Below are 17939 nucleotides of genomic sequence, written 5' to 3' on the forward strand. Positions count from 1 at the left end.
AATGTAAGTTTAATTTTTCTTTTTAAATCATGAAACCAAAAATAAATACAAATGAGTAACAGGACCATGAAAATCAACTAATCTATGTTATGTTCACAAATTGCATACCATGAAATGAAAATACGCCCAACTCTCTTGCTACCTTCCAATCATCGATAATGCGACATTAATAGATGGTGTGAGCAAGTGCATATGCATGTGTCGTATAAATAATTTAAAACTATGGTAAAAAAATTACCCGTAGAGATTTTGGCGGCTTGATGGTGGGGAGAGGCCAATATGAAAGAGGTGGCGGCCCTTCAAATTCCTCTTACAAATGCTTTGTCAAACTTAGGTCTTTTATTTTGGTAATAGTGAAACAATGCATTTCATTTACTGTCCACAACATTTTTGTGTTTCTCTATCTCTCGCTAGTGCCTTACATGGTTAGTTATTAGTATTAGTCCTTAATTATTTTTTTTTTCTTTTGTTTTTAATACTAAAATGGTGGATATGCTAAAAGACATGAAGAAGAGAGAAAATGCATGGTATAAGCTAAGGCAATCAATGAGAGATTAATGAGATAACAGTAAAATATAAGTTAATGTAGATTTTTGGGTAACAGTAAAAAATACTTAATAAAAAGAGGTAAAAAAATGTTAAATGTAAAATTAGAGCACCATATGGCAAGACCTCATGCACTCTTGCATGAGGTCTCTGTTTTTTTAATTTCCATTAACATAATTTTTATCTTTAACTTTGCAAATTATGAATGACTACAATAAAACAAAAAAGAAGCACTAACTCACTTGAAGTTAAATAGGGGAAGCACTTATTTTGATTGGGCAAAAATAGAAGAAAGAATGTGTTGGACTTAGGAAAGCACTAATTGCATATGCTGCTTGTGATTATCTTTCAATGTTTTATGGTTGTTACTAGTTCATGCAACGGCTACTTAGGATCAGGATCAATTGTTGTAAATTAGGCTATTTCAATTGTAACTTAGGTTATGTTGTAATCTAGTTTACTTTTGTAACTGGTTTTGTCATGGGTTGCCAAAAAAGGAGATTATGATGTTTATGTATCTTATGGGTTGCCAAAAAAGGAGATTATTATGTTTATGTATCTTTAGTGCTGGTAAACCATGTTAAATTACTTGAGTTAAATTGTAAGTCCTTAAGTATCTTAGTGGTGTGCTTGAAGATCAATCGAGGTGAAGATTCAAGAATAACTCAAGGAGCTAGCTGGACTGCAATCTCAATAGTCCAATCAATCGAGACTTAGGGATATTGAGTTCTTCATTCATGCCCTCGATCGATTTGAGGCTTTGAATTTGTGCCCTACTTGTCCATAATATATAAGCAAACATTCAAGTCAACCAAAAATGAGTTTAGAGAGAGAGAGAGAGAGAGTCCTATGATGATATACACCTAGGTTTCCATCCCAAGAAAACCTCTCACCATCAAAATCAAAGAATTCTGACGGATTGTTGGCCAATACCAAATTCCCCTCCACAACCAACCCCCCCCCCCCCCCCCCCCCCCACCCCCAAAAAAAAAAGAAAAGAAGACTTGGCAAGGAGAAAAGAAAAGTCAAGGGCTCAACGGCCATGTTTGGCTCACCTAAGAGAGTCTAAGTTCGATTTGTAGCAAGTGTCTTGCCCTTTACATGATTAAGAAGAAAATTATTGTAAATTAAAGGGAAAAATTTGTTAAATACACAAAATTTTAGTGTGGTTTTCTTATAAAACATAGATTTATCTGGAGCTTTAAAGTGTAATATAAAATTTCTTGTGGTATTATTTTGTATGGAAATATAACTTTAAATATGAACCAATGTTATTACATGAGCTACTCATTATATATTTTCACAAACTTTTAACAGTGAACATTTAAAAAAATAAAAATAAAAAATAAAAACCCACATAAAGGATGTTCCATATCTTAAGAGTGTTCCATATTTGAAATAATAATAACAATAATAGTAAAACCATGGGAGCATGAAGATTCTCAAAGCACATGCTCACATGTCCACGAAACAAAGTCTAATTGTCTATGGAAGATATGGTAAAGGACAAAGAAAATAAACACTTCGAGAAAATTAAGGAGCATTTGGTATGGAATTTTGAGCAATAATTTTCAGTTTTTAAACAATATTACACGTATTTCTATACATTTTTTTACCCAGACGTATTTTCAAAAAATAAAAACGTTACTAGAACAACGTTACCAAATGGGTCCTAAGGGACTGGAATCCCATTTTCTCCTTCAATTAGTCAATTTCTAATTCTCTTCAGATAAATCAAAGTATACCTATCAACCTTCTATTAGGACTCCTAATTTAGGAGTAGAACCAAGATATCAATTCATTCCAAAAAAATTCTTTCAAATTCAATATGTCATCTATGGCAGACTAAAATTCTTTCAAACCTATCACCCCATGGCCCCATCCAAGGTATATTAGGGATCAAGACCAAGACATCAATTCCTAAAAAAATAATAAAAAACCAAGACATCAATTCATTTATCAATTTTCACATTGGTATCTTAAGGTTGAATAGAAAGAGACCCATCATATTATATTATATTATATTATATATATATATATATATATGATGTTCGTTCTCACATGTTTATATGAGCATAAATTATGTTAGAATTATGGTTAAATTATTAAATTTATCAATTTTCAAGAGTTTAAATTTTTAGGACCATTAGAAATTTAATAAATTAAGTGAAATCAAAAAGAGGTGAGAATATCCATTTAAAAAAAAAAAAACCGAAGCAATAAGATAAATGCAAAGATGCAGCTAGTCATGGTCCTCTAATAGCGGTATTGAAAACAGAAAGTAGAGATAGAAAGAGAGGGAAACTGAAGGAAACCAGTGAGAAAATAAGATATCAGAGAGATTTGAGTCTTGAGAATGGTTCTTCCAATTTTATCGTTCCAATTTTATCGGATGTCCCCGAAGGGACCTTGAGAGTGATTCTTGAGAGAAATGAACTAAATTGGATTTATGAGTAATTACACAATTACTATATATATACACATGAATTAAGCCTAAACTCAATGTAGTTACTATTTGTACACGCTGGAGAATCTGTCACAAAACTCTAACCGAACCCGCCAATCACTTTAACCAATAACTAGTGAAAACGTGGCTCATTACCATTATTTGATTGACTCTTTGTAATTGCTATGCTTTCCGCCGTTGCCATTATTTCTTAACCTCTTTAAGTCCAGCCGAACTTAGTACCAAAACTTTGTCTCCAATTGGGGCATAAGTTGATTGAATTTTTGAAAGATGAACAATTTTTTTTTTAATATTTTAATGATCAAATATGGAAAAAGATATTATATTATCTTTTGGGGAACCACGTTTGGAGAAAGATATTATGAATAAGGCAAATGGAGAAAGATATCAGCACTTACAACAGTGGAACTAAATAGTTATATAGTTATTTTAGCTCCACCAAAACACCAAAAAGAAGCATGCAGTAGTAGAGCTAAATCTATTTTTTTTAGCTCCATTGCTACAGTGCACATCTATAGATAGATGTGCACTGATCATGAGAGCTAAAAAAAAATATATATATATTATTTTACTCCTGGCCCGATTATTTTATTAAAAACTCACACCATGACTCTCTCTCTCTCTCTCTCTCTCTCTCTCTCTCTCTCTCTGTGAAAGCTCTCATCTCATCTCTCAAAACTCTCTCAAGCAAACTCTCTCAACGTTGTGCTCCGTCCACTAGGTCGTGGTTGTGCTCCGGCCTCGTGGATCGAAGTGGCTTCCCTCACCTCCACTCCGCCGTTGGGTCGTGGTTGTGCTCCGGTGTGCGTTGGTATCGGGGTTGAGATCGGTGTGCGTTGGTATCGAGGTTGAGATCGGTGTGTGGTTTTGACGTTTGAGTAGCTGGATTTGGGTTTGGTGGGTTTCGGCGTTTGGGTTGCTGGATTTCAGGGGTCACGGTGGAGATGGTGGTGGTGGTGGGTCGTATCGGCGTGGGTTCGATTTGTGATTTGTGGCTGTGGGTTTGTTTTGTGGTGGCTGTGGGTTTGTTGGTGATGTTATGTTGGTGGTGGTTGTGCTGCATTTTATTTTTTTATTTTGTTTGTGATTGGTGATTTTGTTTGGTCTGGGTTGAGGAAAAAAATTGGAGATTTGGGTTGGTGGGTGTTTTTTTTTTTTTTTTTTTTTTTTTTTTTTTTGCTGTGGACTAGTGGTGGTGGTGGTGGTGGTGGTGGTGGTTGTGGCTGTGGATAATGGTAGAGGTGGTTGTGGTTGGTGCTGTGGATGTTTTTTTGGATAGTGAGATATATTATTTTATTGTAATGGTTATTGTGGGAGGCCATTCGATCAATAGGTCCATTAAGGTTAGGATTGTTGGGCCTGTGGCCCATCCGAGGATGCATATCCGTCCGAGGAGGCCAAGTCCGGTCATAAGGTAATTGCTGAAGGGGGTGGTAGTCAATATCATGAGGGTGAGGTGCTGTATTCATCCGAGGACTCCAAACTCCTCGGCACTGTGCGTCCGAGGACGAGCAGGGTGCGGTCTTGTGGCAGCCGGGCCTCAGAATTATGTCACCAATACAAATAGGATCACAGACCAAGGGTAAAAGGGAAAAGATAAACAAATATCTGTAACCACAGCTGCCTCCGCATTAATGACTTCTCAACCAACTCTTTAACCACATTAATGTGGAGGTGATACCTGAACAATAAGGAGGCAGCCTTACAGCTGCCCATAGGAAGTTCCAGGGGGTGCTGGATGGGACAGAAAGAAATCCTCCGAACCCAACCTACACGTGTGCGGTGAGGATGGAAGACAAAGGGTGGTATATAAATTGAAAGAAGAATATGCAAAAGGGGGATCGGAACAAAAAAAGAAAGAGAAAGAAAAACAAAGACAAAGAAAAAGAGCAAAAAGAGAGTAAACAGAACTGCACCGATTACCTAGGAAAAACGATCGTAGTGCCAACCCTAAGCTTTCAATATACGAGAGATTGTATCTTTTTATTATATACAAAAGTTAACTCAGTTCTTTACACCCACGCTCTACAAATCATATTGTTTGGGCCTTTTTACGTACGAACCCAACACTGTTACGGGTCGTTACGAATCGCGTCCTTACAGTTATATTATTTTATTGTAATGTTTATATTATTTTATTGTGTTGAAAGCTAAAATAGATCTACTGCTGTAGCATGTGTGTAGGTAAAATAGATAAAGTAACTTTTGGTGGAGCTAAATAGCTAAATTTTTAGTTTCACTGTTATGGATGCTCTTATTTGGAGAACACCCAACCAATACATGGGTTGGGCAGCTGAGTTGTGTGAGTGTGACAAGACAGAAAATTATAAAAAAGAAATAGAAGAAAATACTTATATTTGTAAATATCACAAAATTGACCATTTGTTTATATGCAAAAATTTTCCAAATGAAGGCGTCTTTGTTATTGCAATGCTTTCCCAGTGAAAATAGTTAAATGACACATTTTCGCAAACTATATTGTAATTTACCCTTATTTTGAAAATATGTAAAGATTTATCACATTTTTGATACTCAAGTTTAGTAAAATCGAGTTTTCCATGGTATTCGAGTATTATGGAAAAATTTTGAAAATTTTTTAGAGTATATTTTTTCAAAGAACTCGAGTTTCACAGCAAAATCGAGTTTAAAAAAAAAAGCTAAAATCTCTACATATTTTCAAAATAATGATAAATTACTCATTCTTTTTGCTAAATAGTAGTTAAATAGTGGTCCTTGCCCATTTTTGCCATGCTTTTCCGCCTTTGTCATTGTTTCTTATTAGAGACGTCTAAGTCCAGCCGACCTTATAAGGACTACCAAAATTTTATCTCCAAGTGGGGCTATGAATTGGTTGAATAGTACGTGAGAATAGTACGTTGGTTTGTCCACCTTGTTGTCGTCCTTGTGGACTGTGGAGTCAATATTAAGGGCGTCCCTTTGCCAGGCGCATGAGACGTGTGGAGCCCATGAGAGAGGTCTCATGCCCCTATTAAGGGTGTCCCTTTGTCAGGCGCATGAGACGTGTGGAGCCCATGAGAGAGACGTCTCATGCCCCTATTAAGGGTGTGTCTCATGCCCCTACTGAATGAGAGATTTTCTCCAGATTCCCTAATCAATAAGCAAATAAAAACGTCAAGTCCAGGTTAAAGTCATTGTGGTCGGTATGTGTTGCAACCACATGTATTTATTTTTACAAAAATCATACAACAAATTTCCGGATAAAATGTTAAAGTTACTATAAGTTTTAAAATTGATGTGACAATGAATATCGTTGGTAAGTTTCAATTTACTTATAAATGAATATTTAAAATATATTTTAATGATTGGTGACACATTAATTTTTAAATTCAATACAATAAATCTTATAGAATATATGTAGTGCTTCTCAATTTTCATAACACGTGAAGGTGGTATATTTGGTCAATGTAATAATATTTTTATTAAAATCGTGAATCACATCATGATTGTAATACATAAATTATTATCACTTCAACCATTATAAATTAAAATATAGACTAAATTGAAAGCTTGAGGTAATTTTGATTTTATCCCATAAAATTTCAAATTTTGAATATGTTCCCTAACACTAAGTTTCAAAATTCAAATTCACTGTTCTTCCTCTAGATGACACAACATTCAACGTTCAACTTTTCTTCTTTTACAAACTACCCTTTTAATATTAAAAATTTATGTATATATATACACTATACAAATAAACTATTAAAAACTATGAGATAACCAAATATACACTGAATGTCAATTTCGTCCAATTTAGATTAAAGTGACTTAAAGGTAACAGTAGATTCATGAGCTTAATCTAGGGGAAGGACTAAAAGATAACATTGAAAGAAAGTTTATTTAAAAAATATTTGGGAAATTTAATCAACAAAAATGAATATATAGTTAAATAAAAAATTAATGATCATACAATAGATAAATACAAATAAGAAATGTAATTGAGATGAGAATTAAATAAAAATTCTTAAAAAAAGGATTTGAAAGAAGATTTGAAAAATCCATAATATAATCTAGTTATACTCATATAAGTTAGAACTCCAACAACTACATGCGCATAAAATTAAAAGATATAAACAAAAATAATTAATATGTAATCATTATTCATATTTCCATAAAAAATTAAATCACTAACATATGTAAGAAATTTAAACATGTCAATTGAATATTTAAAAATGAATTGAGAGTATAAATAAGGATTATTTGTCGTACTATCTTTCATAAGAATAAGTTTTTTTTTGGTATGTGAATGGGGCTCACATATGAGTCTCACAGATAAAAAAATATATATGCCCAGCCCACTAATTACTTTAAAATTTCCAGTGAATAGGTTATAGGAATAGTTTTAATCTCACTTGAATCTTCAACTTCCAGAACCTTTTTCACTCCTTCTTCAAGGGGTTTCCTCATTATTTCTTGAGATTGCATCACCTCACCTGATAAGCGATGAGCAGATTTTGAAGAGAATTGCGTCACCTGATACACGTATTTCTTCCTATTCACACTGACTATTGGGTCAAGTACACATATGTAGAATCATTAATTACCGTGTTCTATCATTATGTATGTTAAATGAAGAGTCGATGGTGGTTGTGAAAGTGCCACCATCTACTCTTCATTTAACATACATGTACTGCGTTCTATCATTCTATGACTTCTGCCAAGGTGCACAGTAACTCGTAGAAACTTAAATCGTCTGTCTACAATCGAATACATTCAATTTCATAACATGTTTACGTGTCAGCTTATAATTGATTTAAAAAAAAAAAAATTATGACTCTGTTGGCCACAATTGAATCAAGTTGGTTCGTCAATTGCATCCATCTGATTGTGAGAATCAATCATAAAATTTAATGTCTTAACAAATTAATTTTTGGCTTGCCTTAATTGTTTGATGTTAATGAATTGATCATGATCGGATGGCCTTTGTTGGTCAAACACCTGATCCCACTCAAATCCAATTATAAAAGATCAACATGAATACGATTGAAACAGTGGAAGAGTTTTCTCATGGGATGAAAATAGTCCAATAGCACGTTTTGACAAAATTTGTGGCAAACTAACATATTTCAGAAATATTTAGCAATTTATCACCTTTTTAGTACTTGAGTTTCACAAAATCGAGTTCTATATAGTACTCAAGTTTCGTAAACTCAATTTCCTAGGTAAGTCACCAGCGTGGCACTGCTGACATGAAATTTGTGTAATTAAAAAAGTAATATGGTACTTCATATTATGAAAATGGAGTACTTCTTTCTAGTACTCGAGCTTCACAAAGTCAAGAATCTTGCTTTTCTTTTTTTTCCTACCTTTTGTTTTGTACAAAACTTTTGTGAACTAAGTACTTACAGATTTTTCTATGTTCCATTGCGTTAAGTGTAAAAAGAAGCTGCAGAGTTTTAGACTTTTGGGTTCGGTTCTGCACAAGTTACCAAAGTGTGCATTTGGGTAAATAGGAAAGGTCAAATAGACTAGGCTTGAGGCCTGACAAGTTCTCAAATATCACATGTGGTGTTGTCCTCATCTCAAAAAAAAAAAAAAAAAAAAAAAAAAAGAAAAGAAAAGAAAAGAAGACCGTATAGAAGAAGATGGGTCTAGGATGGATCTTCAGGAAATTCTGCAGCAGTGTTAGCCTTAAACCTTGTTAGTTTTTTTTTTCAAGTATAGAAATGCAAGTTGTTAAAAATAGCAGGGTGCCCTTTAATCAAGCAAAAAACAATAAATAAGGAGAGAGAGAAAATATTAGTATTAATTATGAATGAGAGATAAAGTAATAACATTTAATAATATTTTTTTAGCTGTTAGATCATTTACAAATTTACGATGTAAAAAATTTGTAATTTTACAAGAGTTATACTAGGTGTAACTTGAACCCATCTCATTTATAATATATTTTTTTAGTTTAATATTTTAATTTATTCTTAAAAATATTTTTGCACATCTTAACTTAAATTTTATACATCCTTACTACAAGTATTTCCAAGTCTAAGAGTACGAGCAAGTATTTGTGAACTGTAAGTGTCACTCTTTATTATAAACTAGTCGCCAACCCGTGCTATGCACGGGAACCTACCTATTTATGTGGTAAACTAAATTGATTTTATAAAATTTTAAATTGATTAAGAAACTATATTATTGCATGAATTGCTCTTGTATAACTTCAATTTGTGTTACAATTTGATAAAGAAGTCATTGTTTGAACGTGCAATGACTTACGAAAAATATTAAAGAATAGTTCATGACTATAAACTTATAACTATTGAAAAGAATCAAAAGATTAAGAGCTTAAAAATTATAAAAATATATGTGTGTGTGACTACACAACAGAGAAATATAAGAGAAAAATTTGTTACACTCAAAATAATAATTCATGGTTATAATTATTGAAATTTTCCAGATAGTTTTGGATATTACAAAAATATAACTCAAAAAGTCAGATGTTAAAACTTCCAAAAGGCCAAAAAATATTAAGGAATCATAAGATTTACATCCTATAAATTATTGAAACAAAACTATATATATATATATATATATATATGATTTTATAATAGAGAAATATAAAAGAAAAATTGATTACCTTCAAAAGAATAATACATGGTATAGTTGTTGAAATCTGCTAAACATGTTCAAATATTGCAAAAACTAACACAAAATATATGACTATTCAAAAGAGAAAAATAAGAAGAAGAAAAAAGTACATGAACCTATAAAGTAATTAGTTTTAAATTTTAATGGGTCTAAACTTTAAACAATGAAAAAAAATCACATGTTAGGTTGTGTTCCTAGCAACCTTGAAAGTAAAAGTAAAGGGAAAAAAAAACCATGAAATACCATTAGCCAATAAGTTTTAATGGGTTTAAACTACAAACAATGAACAAAAATAATCATAAACAATCATAGGTGCAGGGTTTGGTTACCAAGATCAGATGGTTATAAAACACAACATTTCAACATTGATTTAGGGTTATGCAGAAGGCAACATAAATGACAGAAAATTGTTTTTACGTTGTCTGCTATGCCAACCATCTAAATATATTAATTCCATAAAAAATTAAATAAAATAATTCCTAGAATTATATGAGATAATTAAGAAGAACATCAAGCCCTTGCGTGGATGTTATTTGTGGACGGCTGTCCATCACTGCAATTCATAGACTTTGTTGTTAATAAGACAATCGAGTTCAAAACTAAAAGCAATTAGGTGGCCTTTGTACTACAGGATTTGTTCTCGTTGAAGAATCAACTTGCTTCCTGCTATGGCTTCAATTTGATATGTGTGTTTTCTTTGTGAAAATTTGAGTGAGTATGAAGGATTTCGACCTTGGCAGAAGTTTATATTTGTGAAAATTTTTGTTATAGAATTTTAGTTGAAATAGAATTTTCAAGCTTTTGAAACATATATCTAATAGAATTTTATTTAAACTAAAATATTGTAATACTTGATAAGATATAAAACCAAAAATAAAAAGAATCTAAAATAAAAAGAAAAAGAAAAAGAAAATAGTGATGACGTGGAAAATTGTGAGAGCTCCAAAGGCTATTTTCAAGCTTTTGAAACATATATCTAATAGAATTTTATTTAAACTAAACTATTGTAATACTTGATAAGATATAAAACCAAAAATAAAAAGAATCCAAAATAAAAAGAAAATAGTGATGACGTGGAAAATTGAACCAAAAATAAAAAGAATCTAAAATAAAAAGAAAATAGTGATGACGTGGAAAATTGTGGGAGCTCCAAAGGTTTCGGTTTTATATCTATATATATATATATATATATATAGATTAGTCACAAACCTGCACGTTGCGCATGATAATTATTTTTATGATAGTTTTATTAAATTTTTTTTATACAATTTAAACTAATTTAATAAAGAGTAATGTATTTTGTAATTATATTTTTATTCATTATAAGAATAATCATAAATGTAATATAGAAACAATCATAAATCATAAATTTAATAATTTTTGTCATACTAAAATGAAAAAAAATACATTTTTTCTCAAAAATTCAAAAGGCAATTTAACGAAAATATTTATTTTTTAATAAAATTTATTTATAACATTTTGTGAATCATTAAAAAGAAAATAAAATCTAGAAATTATTCTTTTAGTTTTAAACAAACTTTCTCAAACTTATTTTTTCTGCCTACAATCCAAAACACTGAAAAAAGTAACTAAAAAAATTAATAAAACTTAACTATGATTAATTGAATCAATTAGGAAAAAAAATTGTTATTTATAATCTACTAAGGTTATTTTCTTTGCGGAAATTGTAATTTCGCACACCCAAAACATATTATCAAATAATCAATTATTAGCAAAATCTAAGAATTAAATTTTTATATATGCATTGTTATAAAATAATAATAATAATAATTAAAGTAAAATTGCGAAAGATAAAATTTGTCTCTCATCCAATAACTTTTGTTTAGCCAACCTTTGCTTTTCTCTAAATAAATTGCATTATAGAGTACTTTGTCTACCACAAAGGATTAAAAAATAAACAAAAATGATTAAAGTCTCATAGTTTAACATCTATATTGAGCACTATAAAAATCATGCTATCAAATTACAGTAGCTACCAAATTAAATTATCCAAATCATGCTATGTATTAGAATAATATTATATTTTTATATTTAATCCTTTATAATGCAATAGGATAACATTTACCAATCAAAGAGAGAGAGAGAGAGAGAGAGAGAGAGAGAACTGAATCGCATTAACCTAAAGTAGATTAAAGAATATAAAAAATTATCAACCTAAAGCGAAGATGCAAGAAAAATAAAAAATAAAAATCCACTCAAAAATTGTGTGTGTGTGTGTGTGTGTGTGTGTGTGTGTGTGTGTGTGAGAGAGAGAGAGAGAGAGAGAGAGAGAGAGAGAGAGAACCTTTTTTTTGTAAGGAAAAACTATGCATGGAATGAATGAGATAGTGACAAATTTATAGTAAGAAAGTGTGAATAAAAAGAGACAAAAATAGAGGAAGATGAAGGGAAAGATGAAGAATGATATTAATGTAAAGAGTAGTGGGGAGATGAGAAGGTGAGAGAATGAGAGAAGGAGAAAGGTTAGAGAAGTAGTGGGGAGATGAAAAGGTAAGGAAGGAAGAAAGGTTAGAGAAGTGTAAATATGAAATAAAAAAAAATTATAAAAAATTATAAGAAAATGGAAAAAAAAAAAAAAAAAAAAAAAAGATGATGACGTGGACGTTGACGTGGCTCAACGTGAGCGCAGCAGCATTAAAAGCTACGCTTCAGCTTTTAGTAATATATTGATTGATTGATTGATTTATATTATATATGTGTGAGTGTGTGTAATATTAATTATGTGCAATACTTTTTTTTTAATAATGTTATTTATGTAATGATGTTTGTGGATATTTATATGTACAATATAAATATAATATAACTTTATATAATTTAATAATTAGGAACCTAAAAAGTACCCAAGCTCTCACCCTAAACTTCCTAGAAACTTGATAAGAAAACACAATTTTCAACGCTTCCTCCTTTTTACTTTCATTGACTACTTGATAAGAAAACATTATTTTTAAACTTGTCACAAACATAAACCAAACTTGAGCTTTTGACTTTTCTAATAAGCTAAACTTAAACATACACAAAGTTTTGGCTCCATTACCGCCCTGCGACGGACAAATGAGTCCACACGCATCAAGCCAAAGTTTGATTCTTCTCAATTTAATATACACGTGATTCGTACACTGGCGACACTGCAGAGCAGAAAATTTTTTACTTCATGAGTGTGAAAACTGAAACGCGGAAACACTGCACCCAGTATTACTTTTCACTGTCTCATAATTACTCATGCCATTGATTCCATAGAATATAATTTTTTATTGGAAAACGCGCTTGCAGCATTGGGTGTTTTAACGGAGAATGCTTGGCATCATTATCCCATCTCTGATTGTGAAATTAATCATTATTCCCATTTCGCCATGACAATGATCACACTCAGGGGTGGAAGGTCCTTCAAACTTCTTATTCTTCTTCATGCATTTTTACTTATAATGCTTTCAGCGCACTTGAGTCCAGCCCTTGGATTCATTTCAGGGGTTGGAGTCGGAGATGCTAACAACATCAGGTGTATAGAGGGAGAGAGACAAGCACTCCTTCAGTTCAAAAAAGGCCTCGTTGATGACTATGGCAGACTCTCTTCGTGGCAGAGCGGCGACGAAAATAAGAATTGCTGCAATTGGGAAGGAGTTCGCTGCAGCAACCTAACCGGCCATGTACTTGAGCTTCATCTTAGTGCTATTCAAAATGAACGTTTTGGAGGTATGATTAGTTCTTCACTACTTGAGTTGCCTTATTTGACATATTTGGATCTTAGTTTCAATGATTTTAATCAGAGCTATCTTCCAAAGTTCATCGGTTCTCTCAGTAACTTGAAACACCTCGATCTTACTGGTGCCAATCTCAGTGGGCCAATTCCACATCATCTTCAGAACCTTTCGCACTTGCAAATACTCTATCTCGGTGGGAATTATTGGAAAAATATTGAAAATTTGGAATGGCTTTCTCATCTGTCTTCAATAGAAGACCTTGACCTAAGTTACACAAATCTCAGTGTAGCCAATGATTGGTTTGAAGTTGTGAGTAGTCTCCCTAATTTAAAAACCTTGAGAATGTATTCGTGTGATTTACCTCCAATGAGTCTTTCATCTTTTCCCCGTTTCAATGATTCGAAATCTTTTGCTTCTCTTAAAAGCCTACATCTCAGTGAAAACCAACTTGTCCACCTTCCAAAATCCCTAGGGAATATATGTACTTTACGTGAATTGTACTTGTGGTCAAACCATCTCAATGGACAATTAGTTGAGCTTATCACTAACTTGTCTGGATGTGCAAAAGACTCATTAGAAATTTTGGAATTATCAGATAATCAAATTACGGGATCGTTGCCTAATTTTGCAATATTTCCGTCCTTAAAATATATATATCTTTCAATGAACAAATTAAATGGGACTTTGCCCAAAAGCATTGGGAACCTATATAAGCTCGAGGTTTTGAGTGTTGATTCGAATCTTTTGCAAGGTGTGATCTCTGAATCTCTCTTCTCCAATCTCTCCAAATTACAAAGTTTAGACTTGTCCAATAATTCTCTTTCTTTGGAATTCAGCTTTGATTGGGTTCCCCCTTTCCAACTGAGTTATGTATATTTGACATCTTGTAATTTAGGACCTAGATTTCCAAATTGGATTCGAACTCAAAGGAATGTTTCTATCCTTCAGATCTCTGATACTAAAATTTCAGATACCATCCCAGTAGAGTGGTTAGCAGACCTGCCTCCTACATTAAAACTTTTAAATCTTTCTAACAACCATATATATGGGCGGTTACCAAATGTGTCAACAAAAAGATTGAATGGACTTGCAATTGATTTGAGTGTTAACAGTTTAGAGGGTCCACTACCACATTTTCCAACAAATCTCACAATCTTGAATCTCTCTAAAAATCAATTTTCAGGGTCTATCTCTTCTCTTTGTGAAATCAATGGTCAATTGTTGGCTTACCTTGACCTATCCAATAATAGATTATCTGGAAGACTTCCTAATTGTTTTATGCAATGGCCAAAGCTAGTCATTTTGAATTTAGCTAGCAACCACTTCTTTGGGGAAGTTCCAAGCTCTTTGGGCTCGCTGTCTGTGCTCAACACGTTGAGTCTAAATAATAATAATTTCTCTGGAAACTTACCTTCGTCCCTGAGAAATTGCACTTTCTTGATAGTTATGGACATGAGAAATAATAGATTTTCTGGGAACGTACCAGCATGGATTGGGGAACGCCTACCAAGCTTGATTTTTCTATCTTTACGTTCCAATATGTTCAATGGATGCATACCATTGCATTTGTGTTGGTTAAAAGATTTACAAATCTTGGACCTCTCTATAAATGACATATCCGGAACTATACCAAAATGTCTCAATAATTTCACAGCCATGGCTCAGAAAGGAAACTCTTTGTTTGAAAGTACGATTTCTTATTCATATGATAATCATGTCACCTATACACAAGAATATTTTGATAGTGTAATGGTTGAGTTGAAAAGAAATGAGTATGAGTACCATGGTACAAATCTTGGACTGCTGAAGATCATTAACCTTTCAAGTAACAAATTGATCGGTAAACTTCCAAGTGGAATCTTCAGCCTTTTGGATTTGATTTCACTCAACGTTTCAAGAAACAACTTGATTGGAGAAATTCCTCAAATGATTGGTCAGTTGAAGCAGCTAGAATCACTTGATTTGTCAAGAAATCAGTTTTCAGGCAAAATCCCATCTAGCATATCTGAGATAAGCTTTTTGGGATTCCTGAACTTATCCTATAACAATTTGTCTGGGAAAATTCCTTCGGGCACTCAACTCCAAGGCTTCGATGCATCTTATTTTATTGGAAATAGGGCACTTTGTGGACCCCCACTCACACAAAAGTGTCCAGGTGAAGAAACACCAAGCCGAAGTGAAGCGACTACCAAAGATAATGAAGATGAATTGGGAAAATGGTTTTTTGTGGGAACAGGATGTGGATTTGCTATAGGGTTTTGGGGAGTTTGCAGTTCTTTGTTGTTGAAGCGTTCTTGGAGACATGCCTATTTCCTGTTATTGGACAACATGAAGGATTGGATCTATGTAACAATAACCGTGAACATTGCAAGATTGCAAAGGAAGATTCAGAGGCAGGGATGACCACTTTGTCTGTAGAGATTAGCAAGGTAATGTAATACGTATAGACAGCAATTAATTTATTCTTGTCATATTCATATCTTTGTTTTTTAGCCTAGAGCAAACGTAACTGCAAACATGGTAGTTCTATATTTTTCATTGATACGAGCTTTGCCCTTTTCTTTTTCTTTTAAAAAAAAAAAATCATTAATCTGTTTCAATTTTAGTGTTTTGTTTCCACCTTATCTCACAATTTCTTGATTTTGCCTCACATGCCAAGAAGTATATTTTCATATTTCAAATTGCATATCAGGTAAGGTCGCATAGTGGTACTTAAGACGATATGCTTTATCCGCGTGGTAAATTTCAGTTTGCATTCATAAGTAGTTCTACTTCTAATTCTATATATTTAATGCATCAAGACTGATGGTTTTCTTTTATATTTGGTACTAATATCAGGAGTTGCTGTTGCTGGTGCTCACGTCAAAATAAGTGTCAGAAACCACCGTTTGTAACATTTGTGTGGGTGTGGATCTATATTATGCTTTGTTTCATTGCCTTTCTCAATTAAGCAAGTTAATTTACAAAGAGAAATTGTGTAATTTGGATCTAGTTTAATGTTTGAGTGTTACCATCCTGGACTATTTGCACTGTTACCTTTGTTGTTTCATAATATATATAAACCAATACTATTTTTTTTTTTTTTTTTTTTTTTGCTTTCACAAATAGATAATAATAAATAATTAAAATATAGTTAGAATTATATTATTTGAGTTAATTAGATAGAGTGATAGACTAATTTTAATTTCCTTTTATAAATTTATAGAAATTAGATCGACTAACCTTGCATTATTAAAAATTATATATAATTTTTAATATGAAATAAACTATCGTATTTGCCAATAAATTACCAAAAAAATAAAAAAAAAACTTCTTTACAAACTAGCACAATCTAATCTTAAATATACAAATATTTTTATAATGTATACATATAAACATATATAATAATATATGGGCAAAATCACAACTTACTTTCTCTAACTTTGTCTTGTTTTCATTTTTGACCCTAAAATTATTTCATTTTTGTCCCTATAATTTCAATGTTAATTTAAATATGTTTTCAATGTAATTCTTCTATCTATATCATTGTTAAGCCTCATTAAAAAAAAAATGAAGTTTTGCTTTGATACAAAATATAAATTGCATCTTTATTGAGCTTTCTATCATTTACTACAAATCAAGAATTATTTATTTTCGTCAAAACTTACCAAATAAGAAAAAAGTGTGTTAGGTTCTAAATATGTAGCATTAAATGTTTAGGAACTAAGTTTATGTATGTTGGCAAACCGAGTACAAAAACATATCTAGTTTAAGATATTTATGTCTTAGAACAATGTTAGACATTGCTCAAGTTGATTTAAGTTAAGATTCAAGAACAGGCAAACTATAGAAAGAAGAATTCAAAAATTGCAAGGCTCGACTGATTAGGAAAAAGGTTCGACCAATCGAAAATCATTTTCTGCAGATTTTAAATCAGGCCCGAAAGCCCTTAAAATATTTAGGGATTGAGTCCAACACTGCTAGGTATAAAAGGAAAATCCTAATTCACGTTTCAGAAGTCTTGGGAAGTTTTGTAAGTTACTCCTGTGAGATTTGAGAAGTTCTGTAACCTTCTGGCTCAACAAATATCTACCAAAAAGAAGATCCAAACATAAGAACCGGTGGAGTTTAGTTGCTACTTACAAGATTACCTACTACTGATGGTCTAAAGCTTTGAGTGGGATCTCAAAGTCACAAACGAGAGTGTTTGTGTGCAACAAATTCAAATAGAAGAGTCCGTGGATTTAAAGCTGCGTGTGGTCACATGAGAAAGTACTAAAAAATGTAGCTTTAGATTTAGGAAAAAATCTATTGTAAAACTTTCATTATATATAGTGAATTTGTTGCCTTGAGGATTGTTTGGGTTAAATCCTCTCCAGATTTTTTACCTTGAAACTAAACGGTTTCATTGGTTTTCCTGGGTCATCATATCGCTTGTCTTCTTTACTTTTCCGAACTTAGTGATATGATTGTTTTTGTTTAATTAACCTAAATCTAAATAATAAACCTAATTAATAACTTAGTTAATTAATTAGATTAAACAATCTGAATTTACAGAGGTCTAAACAAACCAACAAAGTGGAAGTGAGAGTAATTATTAATGAGAGAATGAAAGAAGAGAGCTA

General features: G+C 32.1%; 1 protein-coding gene across 2 annotated transcripts; it reads left to right on the forward strand.

Moving 5' to 3' along the window:
- Positions 1-12792: 12792 nt before the first annotated feature.
- On the forward strand, positions 12793-16370 carry LOC126700161 (receptor-like protein EIX2). 2 transcript variants are annotated; one of them, XR_007647059.1, is made up of 2 exons: positions 12793-16073; positions 16174-16370. XR_007647059.1 is itself a non-coding variant. In XM_050398176.1 (2 exons), the coding sequence occupies exon 1, from the start codon at positions 12988-12990 to the stop codon at positions 15736-15738; it is 2751 nt and encodes a 916-aa protein (XP_050254133.1). In that variant the 5' UTR covers positions 12794-12987; the 3' UTR covers positions 15739-15764; positions 16174-16370. The 2 variants fall into 2 exon arrangements, 1 of the variants encoding a protein (XP_050254133.1); XM_050398176.1 differs by having other exon boundaries at positions 12794-15764.
- The last annotated feature ends 1569 nt before the right edge of the window (positions 16371-17939 follow it).

This window comes from Quercus robur, chromosome 9 (assembly GCF_932294415.1).
Source record: "Quercus robur chromosome 9, dhQueRobu3.1, whole genome shotgun sequence".
Classification (NCBI taxonomy): Eukaryota; Viridiplantae; Streptophyta; class Magnoliopsida; order Fagales; family Fagaceae; genus Quercus; species Quercus robur.